Source organism: Rana temporaria, chromosome 2, assembly GCF_905171775.1.
Source record: "Rana temporaria chromosome 2, aRanTem1.1, whole genome shotgun sequence".
Taxonomy (NCBI): domain Eukaryota; kingdom Metazoa; phylum Chordata; class Amphibia; order Anura; family Ranidae; genus Rana; species Rana temporaria.
In genome coordinates this window covers 48,856,868-48,881,671 of record NC_053490.1, presented here as the reverse complement: position 1 = coordinate 48,881,671, position 24,804 = coordinate 48,856,868, and the positions used below count along the sequence as shown (strand labels likewise).

The 24,804-nt window shown below is 45.5% G+C and overlaps 1 protein-coding gene across 2 annotated transcripts in view; it reads left to right on the top strand.

Annotated features, from left to right (window-relative positions):
* The window catches only part of SESN3 (sestrin 3), a 183,512-nt gene that overhangs the window by 117,657 nt on the left and 41,051 nt on the right, over window positions 1-24,804 (top strand). For both annotated transcript variants that reach the window (XM_040340173.1, XM_040340172.1), the window contains 4 exons: window positions 1,257-1,454; window positions 11,333-11,515; window positions 12,882-13,118; window positions 16,728-16,875. In XM_040340173.1, the coding sequence (XP_040196107.1) occupies window positions 1,257-1,454; window positions 11,333-11,515; window positions 12,882-13,118; window positions 16,728-16,875 (766 nt within the window). The remainder of the gene's footprint in view (window positions 1-1,256; window positions 1,455-11,332; window positions 11,516-12,881; window positions 13,119-16,727; window positions 16,876-24,804) is intronic.

Sequence of the window (24,804 nt, the reverse complement as noted above, 5' to 3'; positions counted from 1 at the left end):
ACCTGAGCCTGTTCACCTGCTCTGCTCGTTCCCAGCGTCCTCGTTGATTGGATAGATTGATAGCAGCACAGCCATTGGCTCCCTCTGCTGTCAATCAAATTCAATGGCACGGCTGCCGGGGGGCGGGGACCAAGTCATCCACTCTGCGTCTATGGACGCCGACTGTATCACACGGGAGCGCGCCCCCAAGCTAACCCCCTCAAGAGAGAGCTTCCCAGAGGGGGTTAGCTATTGCGGGGAGGAGCCGCGAGAGCCTCATGGGGACCCCAGAACAGGAGGATCGGGGCCACTCTGTGCAAAACGAACTGCACAGTGGAGGTAAGTATGACGTGTTTGTTATTTATAAAAAAAAATAAACCTTTACAACCCCTTTAAGAGATCATTTTTTTCCACAATACCTAAGGCTGCAGAGGTGAATGTGGCCTTGTTTTAGAATGTTTGTTTTTAAATTTGTAAATACTTTATTGTGCATAGACTGGGCACACGTTCACTTTAACATACTTTACATCTAAAACCAAAAATTCTCTTTTAGGCTTTGGTTAGACTGTGGAAGTGCTTTTATTTCAGCCTTTGTCCCTCTCTATTTGCGACCATCATCATGAGGGCAGGAAAAAATATAAAAAAAATGTACAGTTGCTCTGGAACAGGAACAGAAGAGAAATCTTCTAATATGGACACATGTTCTGGTGACACTCAAAGGACATTTCCCTTCACTTAAAATCGATTTCCTCTAACTTCCTGTTGTATCTCTGGAACAGGAAGTGAATCAATAGGACAAAGACGATAGCAAATAAAAGCTGACAGCGCTCTCAACCCTGCAATACCCCATCCAAACCCCCCCCCCCAAAAAAAAAAAAATGTAGCTTTAGATGTACTTTCAGGAAGGAGAGATACAGACAGAAAATTATTCTGAGTAAATCCTTTAATAGATCAGCTCATTTGCATTTAGGCAACCCTCTAGGTTTTATAAACCTATTGCTATAACGGGTAATATCCGAATTTCCATATCGGTGGTATATTTGAAAATGTGATCAGAATTATCAGGATTTGATAAGGTTCATTTTCTGTTTTTCTACCATCCATTATAATGTATACAAGGGTTTGGATGGTTGTCCAATGCCAGCATAGGCCTCAGGAAGGTTTATATCTGGAATCTGCTGAATGTGAATCCGTTTTTTCTTCTTCTATGTAGTTCTGGAGGTTATGGGGACTGCTTGTGTAAGGAAATGTCTCAAGTGTTCTTCTCTCTCATTCAGTTTGGCCAAAGCAATGATGTGGTTACACTTGTTAACCGATTGGTGGAAGAGTACAGCACGTCCGGCCGCCTGGATAACATCACACGAGTCATGAGCCTCCACCCACAATATCTGGAATCCTTCCTCCGCACGCAGTTTTATATGCTACGTATGGAAGGACCCCTGCCTTATCATTACAGACACTACATTGCTATCATGGCAAGTATTTATTTTACTTTTTTATTTATATATTTGTTTTCATTTTTTTTTTTTTTCTTTATTAAAATAAGTTTTTACATCCTTTAATAAAGCTGAATTTTGTAAAATGATTTATTGCATTTCAAGTTGCTGTATGATAAACAAAATATGTTGCAGGGTGACAATCAACTTGTAACTACTTGGACCCTTAACCCTTTGAAAAAGCTAATTTGTTTATTAACCACTTAAGGACCGCCGCACAACGATATACGTCGGCAGAATGGCACGGCTGGGCACATGGACGTGTATATATATATATATATATATATATGTCCCCTTTAAGAGCCCAGCCAAGCTCTGTGACCCCGCCCGCGGGACCCACGGACCTGATCGCCGCGGGTGTCCCGCGATCGGGTCACCGGAGCTGAAGAACGGGGAGAGGTGATTGTAAACAAACCTTCCCTGTTCTTCTCTGTGGCAATGTCGTTTTTTATTTTCTAAATAGGTTACTTTTAAGCTAGTGCATTGTTGGTTCACTTACCTTTTCCTTCGATTTTCCTTCTAAATGTTTTTTTTTTCTTTGTCTGAATTTATCACTTCCTGTTTCTCCTCAGTAAGCTTTCCCCCATCATCCATGGGGGTTAGTCAGCCAGAACAGCTTACTGAGGAGGAACAGGAAGTGAGAAATTCAGACAAAGAAAACAAAGAAAAAAAACATTTAGAAGGGAAATCGAAGGAAAATGTATGTGAACCAACAATGCACTAGCTTAAAGGAACCTATTTAGAAAATAAAAATATTATACTATGATTTATTATGTAAAATTGTCATATAATGAAATATTTGTGTTTTTTATAATTTTACAATTACTACCTCACGTAAAGCCCAATATTATTTTTTTTTTAATTAAACAAAATAGGTTAAAATCATTCTAGGTGTATGAAAACAAGACATGCCAAGTCTTAGGGCTCTTTCACACGGGTTGCCCGTTCAGGTCCGCCTGACAGTTTTTTTTGGGGAACCTGAACGGGCGCTCTGTGCTCCTCTATGGAGCCGCGGATGTCAGCGGTGACATGCCCGCTGACATCCGACCCGCTCCGATCCGCCAAAGTGTGACGGAGGAAAAACCTACTTTTCCATCCGTCTGGCGGATCGGATCGGGTGAACACGGACAGACGGTCCGTGTTCATCCGATCCCCCCCATAGGGGATAGCGGAGAAAAGACAGGGCGGCCCCTGCACAGTGTGCGGGGACCGCCCTGTCATCCGCCGGCTCAGCGGGGATCAACGGAGCGTTCCCCGCTGAGCAAGCTGAGGTTCACGGGGCGGATCATTACTGATCCGCCCCATGTGAAAGGGGCCTCACAGTTTATATTCTTAAGAAAGCAGCCAGAGCTGCGGTAGAAAAGCCTGTCCCCTGCCAGCATGCTGTAGAGCAAGACCCTTGTTCTCTATGTGGAAGCAGTGATCTATCTGTGGGGGTCCGACAATCCCCCTACTGAGAAAGACCTATAGCTCTGCAATCAAAAAAACTCATGCTTCCTCCTATTGGAAAGCTCTCACTCGCCAGGGCGCACAGGTCGGATTTCTGTAGAGAGACCACTGCTTTCACACGGCAAAGGTCATTCTCGCTGCTCAGGTTGTGGCTGCTTTCTTGAAAAAAAAAAAAAAAAAAAAACTTTGCACACTTTTTTTTTTTTTTTATGCCCCTGGAAAGCATTTAGCTGTTTTGACCATTAATGTAAGATTTATGAGTCAAGTGCAATCAAATTCTCCTTGTCATTACAGCTGAGGACAGTGGTGCCTCACATGATCAGCTATGACACCAGCCATTTAGCAGCTTAAATGTTCAGTTAAGAGCTGACATAAGCACACTGGTAACTGTGACAGTTATCACCAAAGACATTTCTTGAATGTAACTGTTAAATCGGTGGGTTTGGTTCTGCTTTAAGGAAAAAACATCTGTTCCTCTGCATTTTACCATGAAAGATATTAAAAGTTTTTAGGTTGTTAGAAATGTAAAAAAACTGGAATCAGGGTTAGAGATTAGTAATGGATTGCAAAGTTTATACATACTGTCACACTTTTCCTTTTCTTTTACCTTTTCTTTCTTCCTTATTTCCTCTATCTCCAGTTCTCGCTTTCTAGTTCTTTATTCCACCCTCTCCAGTTCTCTTTTTTGGTCTATCCAGTCCTCTCACAATATATCTCATACCCAAGGTTCTCTCTCTTCTCTCCAGATTTTCTCTCTTCTCTCCAGTTCCTCTCTCTTCTCTCCAGTTCACCTCTCTTCTCTCCAGTTCCTCTCTCTTCTCTCCAGTTCCTCTCTCTTCTCTCCAGTTCCTCTCTCTTCTCTCCAGTTCCTCTCTCTTCTCTTCTCTCCAGTTCCTCTCTCTTCTCTCCAGTTCCTCTCTCTTCTCTCCAGTTCCTCTCTCTTCTCTCCAGTTCCTCTCACTTCCCTCCAGTTCCTCTCACTTCCCTCCAGTTCTTCTCACTTCCCTCCAGTTCTTCTCACTTCCCTCCAGTTCCTCTCACTTCCCTCCAGTTCCTCTCACTTTCCTCCAGTTCCTCTCTCTTCTCTCCAGTTCCTCTCACTTCCCTCCAGTTCCTCTCTCTTCTCTCCAGTTCCTCTCTCTTCTCTCCAGTTCCTCTCTCTTCTCTCCAGTTCCTCTCTCTTCTCTCCAGTTCCTCTCTCTTCTCTCCAGTTCCTCTCACTTCCCTCCAGTTCCTCTCACTTCCCTCCAGTTCTTACTTCCCTCCAGTTCCTCTCACTTCCCTCCAGTTCCTCTCACTTCCCTCCAGTTCCTCTCACTTCCCTCCAGTTCCTCTCACTTCCCTCCAGTTCCTCTCACTTCCCTCCAGTTCCTCTCACTTCCCTCCAGTTCCTCTCTCTTCTCTCCAGTTCCTCTCTCTTCCCTCCAGTTCCTCTCTCTTCCCTCCAGTTCCTCTCTCTTCTCTCCAGTTCCTCTCTCTTCTCTCCAGTTCCTCTCTCTTCTCTCCAGTTCCTCTCACTTCCCTCCAGTTCCTCTCACTTCCCTCCAGTTCCTCTCACTTCCCTCCAGTTCTTCTCACTTCCCTCCAGTTCCTCTCACTTCCCTCCAGTTCCTCTCTCTTCTCTCCAGTTCCTCTCTCTTCCCTCCAGTTCCTCTCTCTTCTCTCCAGTTCCTCTCTCTTCCCTCCAGTTCCTCTCTCTTCCCTCCAGTTCCTCTCTCTTCCATCCAGTTCCTCTCTCTTCTCTCCAGTTCCTCTCTCTTCTCTGCAGTTCCTCACTTCCCTCCAGTTCCTCTCACTTCCCTCCAGTTCCTCTCACTTCCCTCCAGTTCCTCTCACTTCCCTCCAGTTCCTCTCACTTCCCTCCAGTTCCTCTCACTTCCCTCCAGTTCCTCTCACTTCCCTCCAGTTCCTCTCACTTCCCTCCAGTTCCTCTCTCTTCCCTCCAGTTCCTCTCTCTTCCCTCCAGTTCCTCTCTCTTCCCTCCAGTTCCTCTCTCTTCCCTCCAGTTCCTCTCTCTTCCCTCCAGTTCCTCTCTCTTCCCTCCAGTTCCTCTCTCTTCCCTGCAGTTCCTCTCACTTCCCTGCAGTTTCCCTTTCATGTTTCCAGTTCTTTCTCATGTTTTCCAGTTCCTCTCTCATCTCACCAGTTTACCTGTCATGTGTTTGGTTCTTTCTCATCTTTCTAGTTCCTCTGTTGTCCCGCCAGCTTCTCTGGCAGTACCTTCTCATTCGTCCCACCAGCTCCTCTCTCGTCCCGCCAGTTTCCCTCTCATGTTTCCATTTCTTTGTCATGTTTCCAGCTCCTGTCTCATCTTTCCAGTTCTCTCTCAACTCCCCAGTTCCTCGCTCATCAGTCCAATTCTCTCTCTCTCTCATCTCTCCAGTCTCTCTGGTAGCTCCACTTCCTTTCCCCTCTCCCCAGTTCTTCTTTCATCTCCCCTCTTCCCAGTTCCTCTCCCCAGTTCTTCTTTCATCTCCCCTCTTCCCAGTTCCTCTCCCCTCTTCCCAGTTCCTCTCCCCTCTCCCCCAGTTCCTCTCCCCCTCTCCCCCAGTTCCTCTCCCCCAGTTCATCTCCCCTCTCCCCCAGTTCATCTCCCCTCTCCCCCAGTTCATCTCCCCTCTCCCCCAGTTCCTCTCTCCTCTTCCCAGTTCCTCTCTCCTCTTCCCAGTTCCTCTCTCCTCTTCCCAGTTCCTCTCTCCTCTTCCCAGTTCCTCTCTCCTCTTCCCAGTTCCTCTCTCCTCTTCCCAGTTCCTCTCTCCCCTTCCCAGTCCCTCTCTCCTCTTCCCAGTCCCTCTCTCCTCTTCCCAGTTCCTCTCTCCTCTTCCCAGTTCCTCTCTCCTCTTCCCAGTTCCTCTCTCCACTCCCCAGTTTCTCTCTCCACTCCCCAGTTTCTCTCTCCACTCCCCAGTTTCTCTCTCCACTCCCCAGTTTCTCTCTCCACTCCCCAGTTTCTCTCTCCACTCCCCAGTTTCTCTCTCCACTCCCCAGTTTCTCTCTCTACTCCCCAGTTTCTCTCTCTACTCCCCAGTTTCTCTCTCCACTCCCCAGTTTCTCTCTCCACTCCCCAGTTTCTCTCTCCACTCCCCAGTTTCTCTCTCCACTCCCCAGTTTCTCTCTCCACTCCCCAGTTTCTCTCTCCACTCCCCAGTTTCTCTCTCCACTCCCCAGTTCCTTTCTCCTCTCCCCAGTTCCTTTCCCCAGTTCTCCTTTCCTCTCCCCTGTTCCTTTCTCCTCTCCCCAGTTCCTTTCTCCTCTCCCCAGTTCCTTTCTCCTCTCCCCAGTTCCTTTCTCCTCTCCCCAGTTCCTTTCTCCTCTCCCCAGTTCCTTTCTCCTCTCCCCAGTTCCTTTCTCCTCTCCCCAGTTCCTCTCTCCTCTCCCCAGTTCCTTTCTCCTCTCCCCAGTTCCTTTCTCCTCTCCCCAGTTCCTTTCTCCTCTCCCCAGTTCCTTTCTCCTCTCCCCAGTTCCTTTCTCCTCTCCCCAGTTCCTTTCTCCTCTCCCCAGTTCCTTTCTCCTCTCCCCAGTTCCTTTCTCCTCTCCCCAGTTCCTCTCTCCTCTCCCCAGTTCCTCTCTCCTCTCCCCAGTTCCTCTCTCCTCTCCCCAGTTCCTCTCTCCTCTCCCCAGTTCCTCTCTCCTCTCCCCAGTTCCTTTCTCCTCTCCCCAGTTCCTTTCTCCTCTCCCCAGTTCCTTTCTCCTCTCCCCAGTTCCTCTCTCCTCTCCCCAGTTCCTCTCTCCTCTCCCCAGTTCCTCTCTCCTCTCCCCAGTTCCTTTCTCCTCTCCCCAGTTCCTTTCTCCTCTCCCCAGTTCCTCTCTCCTCTCCCCAGTTCCTCTCTCCTCTCCCCAGTTCCTCTCTCCTCTCCCCAGTTCCTTTCTCCTCTCCCCAGTTCCTTTCTCCTCTCCCCAGTTCCTTTCTCCTCTCCCCAGTTCCTTTCTCCTCTCCCCAGTTCCTTTCTCCTTTCCCCAGTTCCTCTCTCCTCTCCCCAGTTCCTTTCTCCTTTCCCCAGTTCCTCTCTCCTCTCCCCAGTTCCTTTCTCCTCTCCCCAGTTCCTTTCTCCTCTCCCCAGTTCCTTTCTCCTCTCCCCAGTTCCTTTCTCCTCTCCCCAGTTCCTTTCTCCTCTCCCCAGTTCCTTTCTCCTCTCCCCAGTTCCTTTCTCCTCTCCCCAGTTCCTTTCTCCTCTCCCCAGTTCCTTTCTCCTCTCCCCAGTTCCTCTCTCGTTTTTCATGTTCTCTTTCATCTCCCCAGTTTCTGTTTGCTCTTTCCAGTTTCCTCTCCAGTTCTCTTACAATCTATCATACTCCAGTTTATTTCCTGTTTCTCTCTCTTCTCTCTAGTTCTCTCTTGCCCCTCTCTCCAATTCCTCCTTTCTCTCTTTTTCTTCAATTATCTCTGTTGCTAGCACCTACCTGGTCTGACTCTTCCCACAGCCTAACCTACCTGCATGGGGACATGCAACCAGTCCCTTGATTGGGCTTCTCAGTAACATGAATCTCTGTTGCTCAAGCTGATCACAGGTTTTGAAAAAAAAAAAAAAATTCCACTGACATGAATGCGCTATTATGTATGCCTTATGTAAGCTTTGCATGATAACAAACAATCTTTCTGGAAAGAGCACATGTAGAGAAAGATAAAGTCAGAGTTTTCATAGCCTGTGAAACTGGCAGGGGGTGGTTAAAACAAGAGTAAATATAGTGATGACACATAACAGCTAGCTAATTTTCTGAGTTTTTTTTTAATGTAAGATACATTTGGTTATTTTGTTCCTTGCTATATCTTTTACGATTTGTTACAATTTAACTGTTAGTAGAGTGTGGCATTGATAGATCACTTAAAACACAGAGACTTTACAGATAAACTATATTGTCAAAAGTATTGGGACGCTTGCCTTTACATGCAATTGAACTTTAATGGCATCCCAGTCTTAGTCCGTAGGGTTCAATATTGAGTTGGCCCACCCTTTGCAGCTATAACAGCTTCAACTCCTCTGGGAAGGCTGGCCACAAGGTTTAGGAGTGTGTCTATGGGAATGTTTGACCATTCTTTCAGAAACACATTTGTGACATGGATGAATGAGTTTGGGGTGGAGGAACTTGACTGGCCCGCACAGTGTCCTGACCTTAACCTTTCAGATGAATTGGAGTGAAGACTGCGAGCCAGGCCTTCTCGTCCATCATCTCTGCCTGACCTCACAAATGCGCTTCTGGAAGAATAGTCAAACATTCCCATAGACACTCCTATACCTTGTGGACAGCATTCCCAGAAGAGTTGATGCTGTTATAGCTGCAAAGGGCGGGCCAACTCAATATTGAACCCTACGGACGAAGACTGGGATGCCAATAAAGTTCATGTGCGTGTCCCAATACTTTTGACAATATAGTGTATAACTTCCAGTGCCGTAAGAACCATAATCACAGACCTACAGTCAGGTCCATAAATATTGGGACATCGACACAATTGTAATCTTTTTGGCTCTATACACCACCACATCGGATTTGAAATGAAACAAACAACATTTTGTATATGTGTTTCCCACTTTTTAAGGGACCAAAAGTAATGGGACAGATTAACAATCATAAATCAAACTTTCACTCTTTAATACTTGGTTGCAAATCCTTTGCAGTCAATTACAGCCTGAAGTCTGAAACGCGATGACATCACCAGACGCTGGGTTTCATCCCTGGTGATGCTCTGCCAGGCATCTACTGCAACTGTCTTCAGTTCCTGCTTGTTCTTGGGGCATTTTCCCTTCAGTTTTGTCTTCAGCAAGTGGAACACATGCTCAATCGGATTCAGGTCAGGTGATTGACATTGCATAACATTCCACTTCTTTCCCTTAAAAAACTCTTTGGTTGCTTTCGCAGTATGCTTCGGGTCATTGTCCATCTGCAATGTGAAGCGCCGTCTAATGAGTTCTGAAGCATTTGGCTGAATATGAGCCGATAATAATATTGCCCGAAACACTTCAGAATTCATCCTGCTGCTTTTGTCAGCAGTCACATCATCAATAAATACAAGAGAACCAGTTCCATTGGCAGTTATACATGCCCACGCCATGAAACTACCACCACCATGCTTCACTGATGAGGTGGTATGCTTTGGATCATGAGCAGTTCCTTTCCTTCTCCATACTCTTCTCCTCCCATCACTCTGGTAACAAGTTGATCTTGGTCTCATCTGTTCATAGGATGTTGTTCCAGAACTGTGAAGGATTTTTTTAGATGTTGTTTGGCAAACTCTAATCTGGCCTTCCTGTTTTTGAGGCTCACCAATGGTTTACATCTTGTGGTGAACCCTCTGTATTCACTCTGGTGAGTCTTCTCTTGATTGTTGACTTTGACACACATACACCTACCCCCTGCATAAGGATGAGCTCCGGTGTGTTCGCACAGTCCACGTGCAGAGCCCGCCAGGAAGTCGGCACCATGCTGCGCTAATCACAGGCAGGGAGACATTTCCCAACTCTGCAGCTGAGCATCGGGGACAATGTCTCCTAGCTTGTGATTAGCACGGTGCCGACTTCCTGGCAGGCTCTGCACGTGCATGTAAAAAAAAGCAGTGCAGCGCTAAAACACAAAAATAAAATAAATACAATAAAGTCCATAAAATCAGAGTGGAAGAGCCACAGGTATTAACAGGCCTCTTGGACAGTCAAATGGGGTACTCGGGTCAATCACCATAGGACACAGCAAATGTGTTTCCTCCACCAGAAGTGCAAACCGCTCACCTGAACATATGGACCTCTGTATGAACAGCAGGTCTATCACGCTGTCCCTTAAGAAGGGGTAATAGTGAAAGTGGTTTCTCCTCAAAAATCCTTTTCTCCAGGGTCATCAGATGATGGATGGTCACCAGACAAACTCACAAATGGAATATGGAAAAGTATAAAGGAAACACATAGTGCTCTCCATTTGACCAAAATACAATATACATTTATTTAAAAAATTACTCACAAACAATGCACTATGTCCTAGTGCATGATAAGTAAGCATACAAAGATAAAAAAAAACAGGTGGGTGGCGGTCCTGACATCAATGGAAACCCCCCGCACGCGTATCGTCCAAGGTACAGGACTTCTTCAGCGGAATCACGTTGACTGTGCGAACACACCGGAGCTCATCCTTACTCCTGGAGAGTGTTCTTAATCTGGCCAACTGTTGTGAAGGGTGTTTTCTTCACCAGGGAAAGAATTCTTCGGTCATCCACCACGGTTGTTTTCCGTGGTCTTCCGGGTCTTTTGGTGTTGCTGAGTTTGCTGGTGTGTTCTTTCTTTTTAAGCATGTTTCAAACAGTTGATTTTGCCACACCTAATGTTTTTGCTATCTCTCTGATGGGTTTGTTTTGTTTTTTCAGCCTAATGATGGCTTGCTTCACTGATAGTGACCGCTCTTTGGATCTCATATTGAGAGTTGACAGCAACAGATTCAAAATGCAAATAGCACACTTAAAATGAACTCTGGACCTTTTATCTGCTCCTTGTAAATGGGATAATGAGGGAATAACACACGCCTGCCCATGGAACAGCTGAGCAGCCAATTGTCCCATTACTTTTGGTCCCTTAAAAAGTGGGAGGCACATATACAAACTGTTGTAATTCCTACACCATTCACCTGATTTGGATGTAAATACCCTCAAATTAAAGCTGAAAGTCTGCAGTTAAAGCACATCTTAGTTTCATTTCAAATCCATTGTGGTGATGTATAGAGCCAAAAAGATTAGAATTGTGTCGATGTCCCAATATTTATGGACCTGACTGTGTGCCATAGAAGCAATATGTTGTTGTAATTTAGCTTGTCTGCAATGTGCACTGTAAACCAATGTCTTGTAAAAGTACAGTGACTGTATTAAAAGTACCATAGCGCTAGGTCTTATTTTTGGGGAAACACGGTAGTACTTTAAATGGTGGATGTTGTCCGGTGTGGTTTCATTTGAATGCACATTTGTTGTCTTGTTTGTGAATTATATACACCCATCAGCCATACCTATATGACCACTGATAAGTTTACATAAATAGCATTGATTATCTCATTACAATGGCATCTGATAGTTGGTGGGATAGATTAGGCAGCAAGTAAACTTGTTGTCTCTGAAATTGATATGTTGGAAGCAGAAAAAAGCACCCCACCTTGCACCTTACAGGACCTAAAGGATCTGCGACTGACAGCTTGGTGCCTGATAACCACAGCATACCTTCAGAGGTCTACAGGAGACCATGCCTCGATGAGACAGGCCTGTTCTGGCAGCAAAAGGGGGGCCTACTAAATATTAGTTGGATGGTCATAAAGGTATAGCTGATCGGTGTGCATTTACTTTAATAGTGAGTGGGAGCATTCCTTTTATTTCATGCTCATTATCATATGTTTTTATAGAAATCTATAAAGCTTTAACTATCATGGTTGTGTTTTTTCCCTTGTAGGCTGCAGCACGACATCAGTGTGCGTACTTGATAAATATGCACGTAGATGAGTTCTTGAACACAGGGGGATCATCAGAATGGCTGAACGGCCTGGAGTATGTGCCACAGCGGCTGAAAAACCTTAACGAAATCAACAAGCTTCTTGCACACAGGCCTTGGCTAATAACAAAAGAGCACATACAGGTGTGTGAACATGCCAGGGACTCGGGCGTTTTTTATATCTGCTACAATTTGTATGGGACAAAAGTGCGCGAAGTGTAACAAACAGAAGTTGATTAAGGCTCCATTCACATTTGTGGACATCAAAGTTGCATGACAAGTCGTTCCCCATGCTTTCCAATGATAGCCATTAATATTTGTGCGACTTAAAGGAAAACTAAAGGCAGAATTATTATTATTTTTTTTTTAAATAACAAACATGTTATACTTACCTCCACTGTGCAGCTTGTTTTGCACAGAGTGTGCCCGAATCCGGTCTTCTGGGGTCCCTCGGCGGCTGTCTCGGCTCCTCCTCGCAAAAGCTTTCCACCTTCATGCGAGCGAGTTCGCATGGTGGAAAGCGTTTGCGGGCGCGCTGCCGTGATACATCGGCGGGCATAGCCGCCGACTGTATTACTCGGCCCCGCCCCGGCGCACCGTGTCATCGGATGTGATTGACAGCAGCGCCAACCAATGGCTGCGCTGCTATCAATCCGTCCAACCTAGCCAATCAACGGCCAGGCTGGGAACCGAAGAAGATCACAAGGACGCGCGCGGGACTTTCGAGGAATGAGGTAAGTAAAACGGGGGTTCGGGGGGGGGGGCCGGTACCGTCGGATGTTTTTTCACCTTAATGCATAGGATGCATTAAGGTGAAAAAACATTTACCTTTACAACCCTTTTAAAGCGGAGTTCCACCCATAAATGGAACTTCCGCTTTTCGGAACCCTCCCGTGTCACATTTGGCACCTTTTGGGGGGGGGGGTGCAGATACCTGTATAATACAGGTATTTGCACCCACTTCCAGGAGAGACTCCCGCGTATAACACGCACATAGGATTTTCCCCTGATTTTAGGGGAAACAAGTGTGTGTTATTCGCCAATAAATACGGTATATTGCCGAAATGTTTATATATTTTTTTGCACTCCCCAGAAAACCTTCCAAAACTTCTATTCCAAAAGTTACACTCCCAATTCATGAGATTCATCCGGACTAAGACCCCTTTTCACACTGGGGCAGGAGGTGCGGTGGCGGCACTTTACCGCTAATTTTGCGGCACTATTTGGCCGCTAGCGGTGGTAGTTTTCACAGTCTTCGCTCTAATTCATCCCAAATTCATCGGGTTAAGGTCATGATTCTTTAAAAAAACAATCACGTTCCTCCACCCCTGTTATATTTTCGGTTCATAAATTTAAGCACATTAAAAACCGAAATAAGCCCGCCTGGGTATATCCTGTGGGATACTTTGTATAAAGAGGGTGGGTGGTGCTTTTTAATTCCTCTGGCAGCACTATAAAATTGGGATATATATGACATGTATTTACTCCATTTTTATTCCATCTTTTACAGAAATTGGTGAAGACGGGAGAGAACAATTGGTCGCTGGCTGAGCTGGTGCATGCGGTGGTACTGCTGGCTCACTACCACGCATTGGCAAGTTTCGTGTTCGGCAGTGGCATCAACCCCGACAGAGGCCCCGATCCTCCAAATGGGCTCCACTTGGTGGTGAAAAACAAGCTTTGCGTTTGTGATTTTGCCAACGACAACAGTATAGAGAACACAAGCCTGACAAGTAACAGCACTGAGGTCAGTAGGGGAATGGATGAGTTGTGTTTGCTTTCCTTATCACCAAATCCTTCTATTATATCTGCCGTCCTCCAAGAAACAATAGCAGGAAGGATAGCTCCTCTGCCATAAACAAAACTTGTAACATCAGCTCAGGGTATTCTGGAGGTTTTATTTACTTTACACCCAACAGAGAAGCTATTTAGGAAAATCCCTAGAGGCCAAGTATAAAAGTGTTTGAGGGCTAAGCCCTGCACATTATGACCAGATTTTAAAGTGTCAGTGTGTGTAAGGAACAAAATTATATATTTATATATATATATATATATATATATATATATATATATATATATATATATATATATATATATATATATATATATATATACATATATACATATATACATACATACATACATACATACATACATACATACACACACACACACACACACGTACACGTACACGTACACACACACACCTCAAATGAGGGCTGGTGAGGAGTTTGGCTCCCTGGGAGTGGGGGGGGGGGGTGAGCACCGCCGGCGGGTGGGTTTGATCGGAAGCCGTTCTCTTGGTGGAAGAGTGCATGGAGTTAGAGGAGAGCTAAGGGATCACCGAGCAGTAAAACACGCTGTAACAGCTTACATTAAAACTGTCTCCGCTCTGCCCACTCACACAGCCCCGCCTCCTTCTAACTTAATATTTATTTTTGTAACTTAATTCTGCATAAAACATTTAAGTGTAATTTCATGAGATAATTTATGATGGCGTGATTAGGGGTGGGGCAGGGTAAGGGTTGAGTGGGGAAACTGGTGACGAGTAACCCTTGAGACCTGGCTAGTAGATCAGGACTTGAGCCTGTGTGTGTGTGTGTGTGTGTATATGTGTGTATATATATATATATATATATATATATATATATATATATATATATATATATATATACAATGGCAACTTTTTTGTGTGTTGTACCATGCATATTTGCACAAATGTAAGCCATCAACCTAAACTGTATGGGGAAAAAAAAATATATATATATATATATATATATATATATATATATATATATATATATATATATATATATATATATATATATATATATATATATTAATACTAGTGGTGAACCAAAATGTAAATGTCAGTAGTGAAACTGAAAATTCAGGATGCAGTTGGCCGAAACCGAAATTGATGGTTTAAAAAAAAAAAAAAAATCAACTTTTTAAGTAATATTTAAATGAATATGAATTTATTGTCAGCCATTATTGGCACCTTTTGAAACCTCCTGCTTGCTTCCTTTTTTTGGTACATATTTGACAAAATGCACTTGCCCATTAAAATGCATTGTAAATGCAGCAAAACGCATCAAAAATGCACGTGTGTTGCGTTTTTAATGCATTTTTTTTTTAGTCACATGGCCAAATACACTACAAACAAGGAAAAATCGTGGGCAGTTTTGGCAGCTGTTCACTAAAGGATTTTTTTTTTTAGCTAAATAGCTTCCTTTACCTTACTGCAGTCCTGGTTTTATGTCCTCATTGTTCATTTTTGCTCTGATGTTGCTGTTATCCTCTGTTCTGAACAGTCTGTTTCCTGATGAAAAAAGTCATGGGAGCTTTCTCTCTGTGGCACTGATCAAGGAGGTGTGATTACTGTGTGTCTTAAACCCCTCAGAACCAATCACTTTCGTTTTACAAACCATCACTGCCCTCTATTGGCTCTGTGTCTCTGTACTTCACAGAAGCATGAAAAAGCATGCATAAACGAAACTGAAACTATAGGTACATTTTATATGATTGCTTTTTATCTATTTTTAATCATTTTTAAAAGGAATCAGTTATCAGTGTCTCTATACCCTGTAAATAGTCATTTCAGCAAAATAAATCCTATTTTCGGACGATAATTTTCAGCTCATCACTAGTTAGTACAGCTCGGCAAGTCATGTATATTTCCCCATGTTTTGTCTCTTTAAACCTCTGAAAGTACAGAAAATGTCTGTGATCTGCCAGAAATCCAGTGTGCTACCATCTTCCCGCTGAGATCCCAAGCAGTGTTGGCTGTATTCAGTTTTATTATACTGAAATGCAGAACAATTTCCCCCTTCTCATCTCCATAGCGTAAGGGGAGGTATTCTGTAGTCTAGTAAGGGGAAACTAGGCAGGACTTATTACAGTCCTTGTGATTTCAGTGCATCAGAGTGCACAGGATGCTGGGTGCAGCAGAATGCACAGGTGCCAGGCATAAAGTGATTTATGCCTGGATCAACAGATATATATATTTTTTATGTCCTTGCAGTTTTTTAAAAGGATAATACTTGTTGAAATTTGCTTGTATTGCAGGGATGTACTGACTACTTTTTTTTCAACCTATACTTTAAAGGGTAACTCCACGTTGGTGGGGGGAAAAAATAGCAAATAAAAAAAATAATATAGTGTATACAATTGCTACACAAGTCATATTGTAATTGAATGTTATAAAAAATTACCTTTGCTTTTCAGTCTGCAGCGCTGTAATTTTCTGTAACGTACAATGCAACCTGGAGGTGTTCTGTACACTCTTTGTCACTCCTTCTTGTAATAAAAACGGCAGAGGTGATCAAATACCACCAAAAGAAAGCTCTATTTGTGGGTAAAAAAAAAAGTTATTTGGGCACGTCGCACGGCCGCACAATTGTCAGTTAAAGAGACGCAGTGCCGTGTCGCAAAAAATGGCCTGGTCAGGAAGAGGGTAAATTCTTCTGGGGCTGAAGTGGTTAAACATTGTTTTATTTTACATCCGAAGATTTACTTCTTAGAGTAAATGTTTATCACGATCCAAAACTAAAAACAAAAATGATTAAAAATGACTATATATATATCAGGGGTGTCAAACTCAATTTCATTGTGGGCCGCATCAGCATTATGATTGTTCTCAAAAGGGCCGATTGTATCTGTAAGATTAGATGTCCAGCACATCCCTTCCCCTTTACATTAGATGTCACCCAACCATCAGAGATTGAGTCCCCCACTTTCCCTTACATCACAGTGCATCCCACTTTCCTTATGCTGCTGCTGGATGCATTGCTTGAAAGTAGGGGGCTGGGGGAGCTCTGCTGCAGCTGCAGGAGGGGTGCGAGGGCCACATGAAATGGCCTGGAGGGCCGGATTCGGCTTGCGGGCCTTGTGTTTGACACCTGTGATATATATACATTGGAACCTCGGTTTAAGAGTAACTTGGTTTGTGAGCGTTTTGATTTGCGAGCAACTTTTTTAAATTCTTACTCAATTTACAAGTGTTGACTCGCAAGCGGAGCAGAATTCAAGCTTAAATAGGCCTGCAGTACCTTATTTGGCCTGAGGTACAGGGGAGCAGTAGCTGAGAAAAGCAGAACAATGGTCTGCAGTACCTCATTTGGCAGGTACGGGGGCGCAGGAAATGAGCTGAAGTGTCCTCAGGCCTTTTCGGCGCTCTCTGGTGCCCCCCCCCCCACCTCTGGCCGCATTTAATCCTAATCCTTTTATAGAATTGCATATATCTAAAACCTAACACCAAAACATGAAATAAATGCCATAGTGGTGCTGATTTGTATAACTGCTACAATTGTCTCTAGCAGAATGATAGACATTCGTTATACTTTCTGACTTGCAGAATGCCGACTATGAAAGTGAAATAGAAGTTTTGATGGAGAGAATGAAGAAACTCCAAGAAGAAAGAGAAGAGGAAGAAGCATCGCAGGAAGAGATGGCCACACGTTTTGAGAAAGAAAAGAAGGAAAGTCTGTTGGTTGTCTCCGGAGGTAATTTGAGATTTGTCATCAAGTGCTGAGCAAGTATATAACATTGACTCGGCCAGCATTCATAGCAATACAGCCTATCAGGGGCTGCCATGATTACAGACAATGAAGCTCGCTATTTCTCTAGAAAATACTGACTTTAATGAGACCACAGCGGGTCCGTTCTCTAGATTGCCGATACATTACTTGAGGATTCTTCCAATACATTTCTTAAAGGGCCAGTGACCTCACAGACAATGCAACCTGTGAGTTCTCTAGGAAGAAGTCACATCAATGAGCCTATAAGTACTCTAGGAAGTGGTGACATCAATGAGGCTATAAGTACTCTAGGAAGTGTTGACATCAATGAGCCTAGAAGTACTCTAGGAAGTGGTGACATCAATGAGCCTAGGAGTACTCTAGGAAGTGGTGACATCAATGAGCCTAGAAGTACTCTAGGAAGTGGTGACATAAATGAGCCTAGGAGTACTCTAGGAAGTGGTGACATCAATGAGCTCATAAGTACTCTAGGAAGTGGTGACATCAATGAGCCTAGAAGTACTCTAGGAAGTGGTGACATCAATGAGCCTAGAAGTACTCTAGGAAGTGGTGACATCAATGAGCCCAGGAGTACTCTAGGAAGTGGTGACATCAATGAGCCTAGAAGTACTCTAGGAAGTGGTGACATCAATGAGCCTAGAAGTACTCTAGGAAGTGGTGACATCAATGAGCCTAGAAGTACTTTAGGAAGTGGTGACATCAATGAGCCTAGAAGTACTCTAGGAAGTGGTGACATCAATGAGCCTATAAGTACTCTAGGAAGTGGTGACATCAATGAGCCTAGAAGTACTTTAGGAAGTGGTGACATCAATGAGCCTAGAAGTACTCTAGGAAGTGGTGACATCAATGAGCCTAGGAGTACTCTAGGAAGTGGTGACATCAATGAGCCTAGAAGTACTCTAGGAAGTGGTGACATCAATGAGCCTAGGAGTACTCTAGGAAGTGGTGACATCAATGAGCCTATAAGTACTCTAGGAAGTGGTGACATCAATGAGCCTATAAGTACTCTAGGAAGTGGTGACATCAATGAGCCTATAAGTACTCTAGGAAGTGGTGACATTAATGAGCTTATAAGTACTCTAGGAAGTGGTGACATCAATGAGCCTAGAAGTACTCTAGGAAGTGGTCATATCAATACATTCTCTAGGAAATAGTGACATCAATGAGCCTGTGAATTTTCTAGAGAGCAGGACATCAATGAGTCTATAAGTTAGTACACGGTAACATCACAGAACCTATGAATTTTCTAGGGAACAGTGACATCAGTGAGTCTGAGATCTCTAGAAAGCAGTTACCTCCACAAGACTATAAGCTCTCTAGGGCAAGCAACCTGGGACCTTCCAGCTGTTGTGGAACTACATTTCCCATGAGGCATTGCAAGGCTGGCAGTTACAATTACTCCCAGAGGCATGATGGGACTTGTAGTTCTGAAACTACAAGGTTGCCTACCCCTGCCTTAGAGAGCTTATAGGCTTGTGGAGGTAACTGCTTCCTAGAGACCGCAGACTCACTGATGTCACTGTTCCCTAGAAAATTCATAGGTTCAGTGATGTTACCACGTACTAGAGAACTTATAGAATCATTGATGGAGTGGTAACCTCGACAAGCCTAAAAGAAGCAGTGACATCAATGAGCCTGTGAGTTCTCTAGGAAGCAGTGACCATAATGAGCTTATGAATTATGTATGAAGCAGTGACTTTAATGAACATATAGGTTCTCTAGGAAGCTGTGACCTTCACAAGTCGATATACGTTCTCTAGAAAGTGGTGACCTATACAAGCCTATAAGTTCCCTGGGAAGTGGTGAAATCAATGAGCCTATAAATTGTGTAGGAAACATTGACCTCATCAAGCGTACAAGTTTTGTATTTTGCATTTCATGAATTTATTTATGGTTGCCACTGCCACCCCCTATTGAGTCGCCCGGACCCTTTTTGGGCGCTGGCAGTCTGAATTACAGTGGCAGGGTATTTTTTTTGAAGCACCTTATTAGAGAGAATGAATATTTGCTTTCCCAACACTGAACCGCCTCTCCACCAATCAGGTGCTCGGGATCCGTTACCTGTAACATGATTGGCTGAAACGACAGGCGCTGTGATTGGACGCCTATCAGGCCTCCAATCATAGCAGAGGATGGAAAGAGAACCGGAGAATACATCGAGGAGCGTGGAGGACACCACCGCCGTGACCCGCTGCCCCACCGAGATGGGGTATGTGCCAGACGGGCGGGGGATGCACACTGGTAGCATTTGATGGGCACATTGGCGGCAATTGATGGGCACAGTGGCGGCAATTGATGGGCACAATGGCGGCAATTGATGGGCACAGTGGCTGCGTTTGATTGGCACAGTGGCTGCGTTTGATGGGCACAGTGGCCGCAATTGATGTTTTTTTTTTTTTTTTTCATATTTTTTAAAACATTTTGATCTTCAGCCGCCACTGCGTTTTGAGCAGTGTATGGTCAGCTTTATTTATTTTGGAAACATTGACCTTGGTGCCCTCAATCTGCCTATTTGCTGTCTAGCTGATTTTTTTTTTTCTTTAGAATGCAGTGACATCAGTAAGGATGCAACCTACAAGTTCTCTAGTAGAAAATGACATTACTGAGAATACTTCCTCAGAATTGCCTGACCACAAGTAATATCAGATCATGGAGGCTGACTGTGTTGTAGTAACATTTGTGTCTTTGAGAATACAACTTATCTATGTTCTGAAAACCTGTGATAGAACTGAGAAGGTCGTCTTTTCACTTCCCAGGAGCCAGTCACATCACTGAGAATATATAATCTACATGACAGTTGAAATTTACTGCAAACCAAACAAAGGATACATGTACCGTATTTGCCGGCGTATAAGACGACCCCCTAATTTTCCAGGAAAAATTTTGGTTTTGGGATATACTCGCCATATAAGCCTACCCCCTTCCTTCTAGTCTTTCTGGAAGCTGAGGGGTAGCCAGAACAACCGCTGACAGAAACAACCGCTGGCAGAAACAGGCTTTTTTCAAATCTCACTGTGCCATTACATTACATGCCTCACTGTGCCATTACATGCCCCACTGTGCTATTACATTACATGCCCCCACAGCACTGGCGTAGCAAGGGGGGGGGCAGGGGGTGCTGGGGCCCCGGGCGCGAAATTAAGGGGGGCGACTTTCCGTGCCTCCACCTAATTTTAGATCCCCGTGTCACCGACACGGATGTCCGGCCAGCGGCCAGCGGCCACCATGTTTAATGTCCTCCAGCGCCCTGTGATTGGGCATATGGGGGTCATGTGAGGAGTGGGGCTGGAAGTCCCGCCTCCGCACATGACCGCCATACGCCCAATCACAGAGCGCCGGGAAAGTCTGAACATGGCGGCGGCCGGGGGGAGACGTCAGGCACTGCAAGTGTAAGCCGCCGTCTTCCCCTGCGGTACGGCGCTGTGTGGAAGGAGTGTCAGCATGGAGTGGGCATGCTGGGTGTGGATGGCGCTGGCGGCCGGCGGGGAAGAGAGTCGGGACTCCGAAGCAGTTCTGGGGTCCTGTCCGTCCTGAGGAGAGTCCTGGAGGAGTCTCTGGAGAAGAGCAGCAGAGTCAGACAGAGGTAAGGAGGACTCTGAGGATCGATTTTCACCAAGCTGGGGGGAGGGGGGTGCGAGTATTGCAGGAAGTAGGACTTCTACTGTAGGTGTCAGTGTAAGTGTATGTGTCAGTGTAGGTGTCAGGTCAGTTTAAGTGCAGGGGTCAGTGCAGGGGTATGTGTCAGTGTAGGTGTCAGTGTAGGTGTCAGGTCAGTGTAGGTGTCGGGGTCAGTGTAGGTGCAGGGGTCAGTGTCGGTGTAAGTGTCAGTGTATGTGTCAGGTCAGTGCAGGTGTAAGTGTCGGTGTATGTGTCAGGTCAGGTCAGTGTCAGTGCAGGGGTCAGTGTAAGTGTCAGTGTAGGTGTATGTGTCAGGTCAGTGTATGGGTCAGGTCAGGTCAGTGCAGGTGTAGGTGTCAGTGTAGGTGTCAGTGTAGGTGTCAGGTCAGTGTCCGTGCAGGGGTCAGTGCAAGTGTCGGTGTAAGTGTCGGTGCAGGGGTCAGTGTCAGTGTATGTCAGGTCAGTGCAGGGGTCAGGTCAGTGCAGGGGTCAGTGTCGGTGTAAGTGTCGGTGTATGTGTCAGGTCAGGTCAGTGCAGGTGTCAGTGCAGGGGTCAGTGCAGGGGTCGGTGTATGTGTCAGGTCAGTGTATGTGTCAGGTCAGGTCAGTGCAGGGGTCAGGTCAGTGCAGGTGTCAGTGCAGGGGTCAGTGTCAGGTCAGGTCAGTGCAGGGGTCAGGTCAGTGCAGGTGTCAGTGTCAGTGTATGTGTCAGGTCGTGTCAGTGTCAGTGTATGTGTCGGGTCAGTGCAGGGGTCAGTGTCAGGTCAGTGCAGGGGTCAGGTCAGTGCAGGGGTCAGGTCAGTGCAGGTGTCAGTGTCAGTGTATGCGTCAGGTCGTGTCAGTGTCAGTGTATGTGTCAGGTCAGTGCAAGTGTCAGGTCAGTGTATGTGTCAGGTCAGGTCAGTGCAGGGGTCAGTGTAGGTGTCAGTGTTAGTGTATAGGTTAGGTCAGTGTAGGTGTCGGGTCAGTGTAGGTGTCAGTGTAGGTGTGTAGGTGTCGGGTCAGTGTGTAGGTGTGGGGTCAGTGTAGGGGTCAGGTCAGTGTTAGGGGTCAGTGTAGGGGTAGGTGTCAGTGTAGGGGTAGGTGTCAGTGTAGGGGTAGGTGTCAGTGTAGGGGTAGGTGTCAGTGTGTAGGTGTGGGGTCAGTGTAGGGGTCAGGTCAGTGTTAGGGGTCAGTGTTAGGGGTCAGTGTAGGGGTAGGTGTCAGTGTAGGGCTAGGTGTCAGTGTCGGGTCAGTGTGTAGGTGTCGGGTCAGTGTGTAGGGGTCAGTGTAGGTGTCAGTGTAGGGGTCAGTGTGTAGGTGTCGGGTCAGTGTGTAGGTGTTGGGTCAGTGTTAGGGGTCAGTGTAGGGGTAGGTGTCAGTGTAGGGGTAGGTGTCAGTGTAGGGGTAGGTGTCAGTGTAGGGGTAGGTGTCAGTGTAGGGTCAGGGGGTAGGTGTCAGTGTAGGGTCAGTGTGTAGGTGTCGGGTCAGTGTAGGTGTCGGGTCAGTGTAGGGGTCAGTGTAGGTGTCAGGTTAGTGTAGGGGTCAGTGTAGGTGTCAGGTCAGTGTAGGTGTCAGGTCAGTGTAGGGGTCAGGTTTGTGTAGGAGTCAGTGTAGGTGTCGGGGGTCAGTGTAGGTGTCAGGGTCAGTGTAGGTGTCAGGGTCAGTGTAGGTGTCGGGGTCAGTGTAGGTGTCGGGGGTCAGTGCCATTACCGGTTAAACTTTCACATATACACGATCGGCGGCTCTATAGCCTGCCAATTGTGTATATGTGCTGGCTGCGTGCCCCCCTACCCCCCTCCAGTACTGCCGCCACCCCCCCTCCTGACCCCTCACCTTTAATCCCGGGATCCGCTGCCCCATCTGCGGCCCGGGACCGGCTCGGGAGGGTGTCAGGAGGTAAGATGGGAGGGAGTCCAGCATGTTCCTCCTTGCTGATCTCCCTCCAGGCTGTGAATGCAGAAGTGATGTGTATTACATCTGCATTCACCTGTCAGTCATCTGGCTGCTATAGCCAGAGAGAAGAAGCAGATCTGTGCTTCATCAGCTTCTTTTGGGGTCCCCAGGTGACATTAGGGGTCCTAGAGACCCCTAATGTCTCCATAAAGAGGACCTGTCAGTGTACCTGTGCTATTATATAGGGGGATTTGTATCCCCCTATGTAATAGCAATGACATCAAGTGTAAAAAAACATAAAAAGAGGGCAAAAATTTGTAACTATATAAACAGTTTAAAAAAAATCTCAAATGTTTAAGTCCCCCACGTTTACGCACATATAAACATGGATGTTTATATAAGGGGGGGGGGGGGCGAAAAAAAAATTCCGCCCCGGGCGCCCATAACTCTGGTTACGCCACTGCCCCACAGTGCCATCACTTATGTTTTGCAGCTTCTGGCTTCCAGGCCGGTGACAGTCTCCGTCTGCTGCGAGCGTCCATGATTTGAAAGCCGCGCCTTCTTCTCAAGCTGTCCTGTGATAGGCGGAACACAAATTTTCCCAGCAGCGCCTCTGTTCTGTGTTCCGCCTATCACGGATGTCCTCTCGTCCGAGGATGAGAAGGCATCCGTGATAGGAGGAACACAGAACAAAGGCGCTGCTGGGAAAATTTGTGTTCCGCCTATCACAGGACAGTCTGAGAAAAGGTGCGGCTTTCAAATCATTGACGCCCGCAGCAAACGGAGACTGTCACCGGCGTATAAGACGACCCCCGACTTTGGATGCATTTTTTTGCATCTAAAAAGTCGTCTTATACGCCGGAAAATACGGTATAAGCAGCAAGTTGTTTGCCCAATATGTATGATACAGCAGGGAAGCCTAGACAGCAAAATACAAGAACAGAGTGAGTGTGTGTGTGTGTGTGTGTGTGTGTGTGTATATATATATATATATGTATATAGATATATATAGATATATATATATATATATATATATATATATATATATATATATATATATATATAGTATAATATCCCCTATATACATTATATTGATAATATAATGTGTGTGTGTATATATATATATATATATATATATATATATATATATATATATATATATATATACACACACACACACATAATATTACCAATATAGTGTATATTGGTGATAATATATATATATATATAATATCATCAATATACACTATATTGGTAATATTGTGTGTGTGTGTGTGTATGTATATACTGATTGTATGTATGTATGTGTGTGTGTGTGTGTGTGTATATATATATATACACATATACATACAGCCTAATTATCGGGATCTGCTTGCTGGTGGCCACAAGACCTGCGCCCTTCAGCTCCAAAAACCATAGTGGGGACTATTTTTCCCATTGCCACTAGCGATGAGGCATTATTTATTTTACTGACACACACACAACAGGGCACTATTCCTCCCACTGACACCAACGGCAGTATTACTCCCACTAACCGCAATGGTAGGACACTGTTCGTCCTCCCCCTGATACCAACAATGGAGCACTATTCCTTCTGCTGACACCAACAACAGGGCACTATTGCTCCTACTAATATGCAATGGCCCGGATTCACAAAGCACTTACGCCGACGTATTGGATATACACCGCTTAAGTGTAACTATGCGCCGACGTATCTGTGCGCCATGCCCACAGAACTAGATACGCCTGAAAATAGACTTCTTCCGACCGACGTAAATTTCCTACGCCGGCGTATCTTGGGCGCATATTTACGCTGGCCGCAAGTGGCGCGCCCATTGATTTCCTATTCACATATGCTAATGAGGGAGATACGTCGATTCACGAACGTACATGCCCCCGGCGCATAATATACACGGTTTACGTAAGTCGTACGCCCGACGTAAAGTTATAAAGTTATTCCTCATTTATGAGGCGCAAGTCATGCAACTGTATGGACCAAGGAACACAGCCGTCGTATTTTACGTCGTTTACGTAGTATGTGAATAGGGCTGGACGTAGGTTACGTTCACGTCGCAGGCAGTGATCCGTCGTATCCTAGGGAGTAGTTTCGACGTGATTCTGAGCATGCACACTGGGATACGTCCACGGGACGGCGCATGCGCCGTTTGTTTTAAGTACTTCTATGACGCTTGGCCCATCATTTGCATGAGGTCATGCCTCATTAGCATGGCTCACGCCCACTACCACCTACGCTGGCTTACGCCGAGGAAACCCAGCGTATCTTTAGCAGCGAGTGCTTTGTGAATCCAGTGCTTGCCTCTGTGCGCTGTGCCGGTGTAGTGTAAAAAAGATACGCTACGCCGGCATAAATATGCGCCAATGTATGTGAATTCGGGCCAT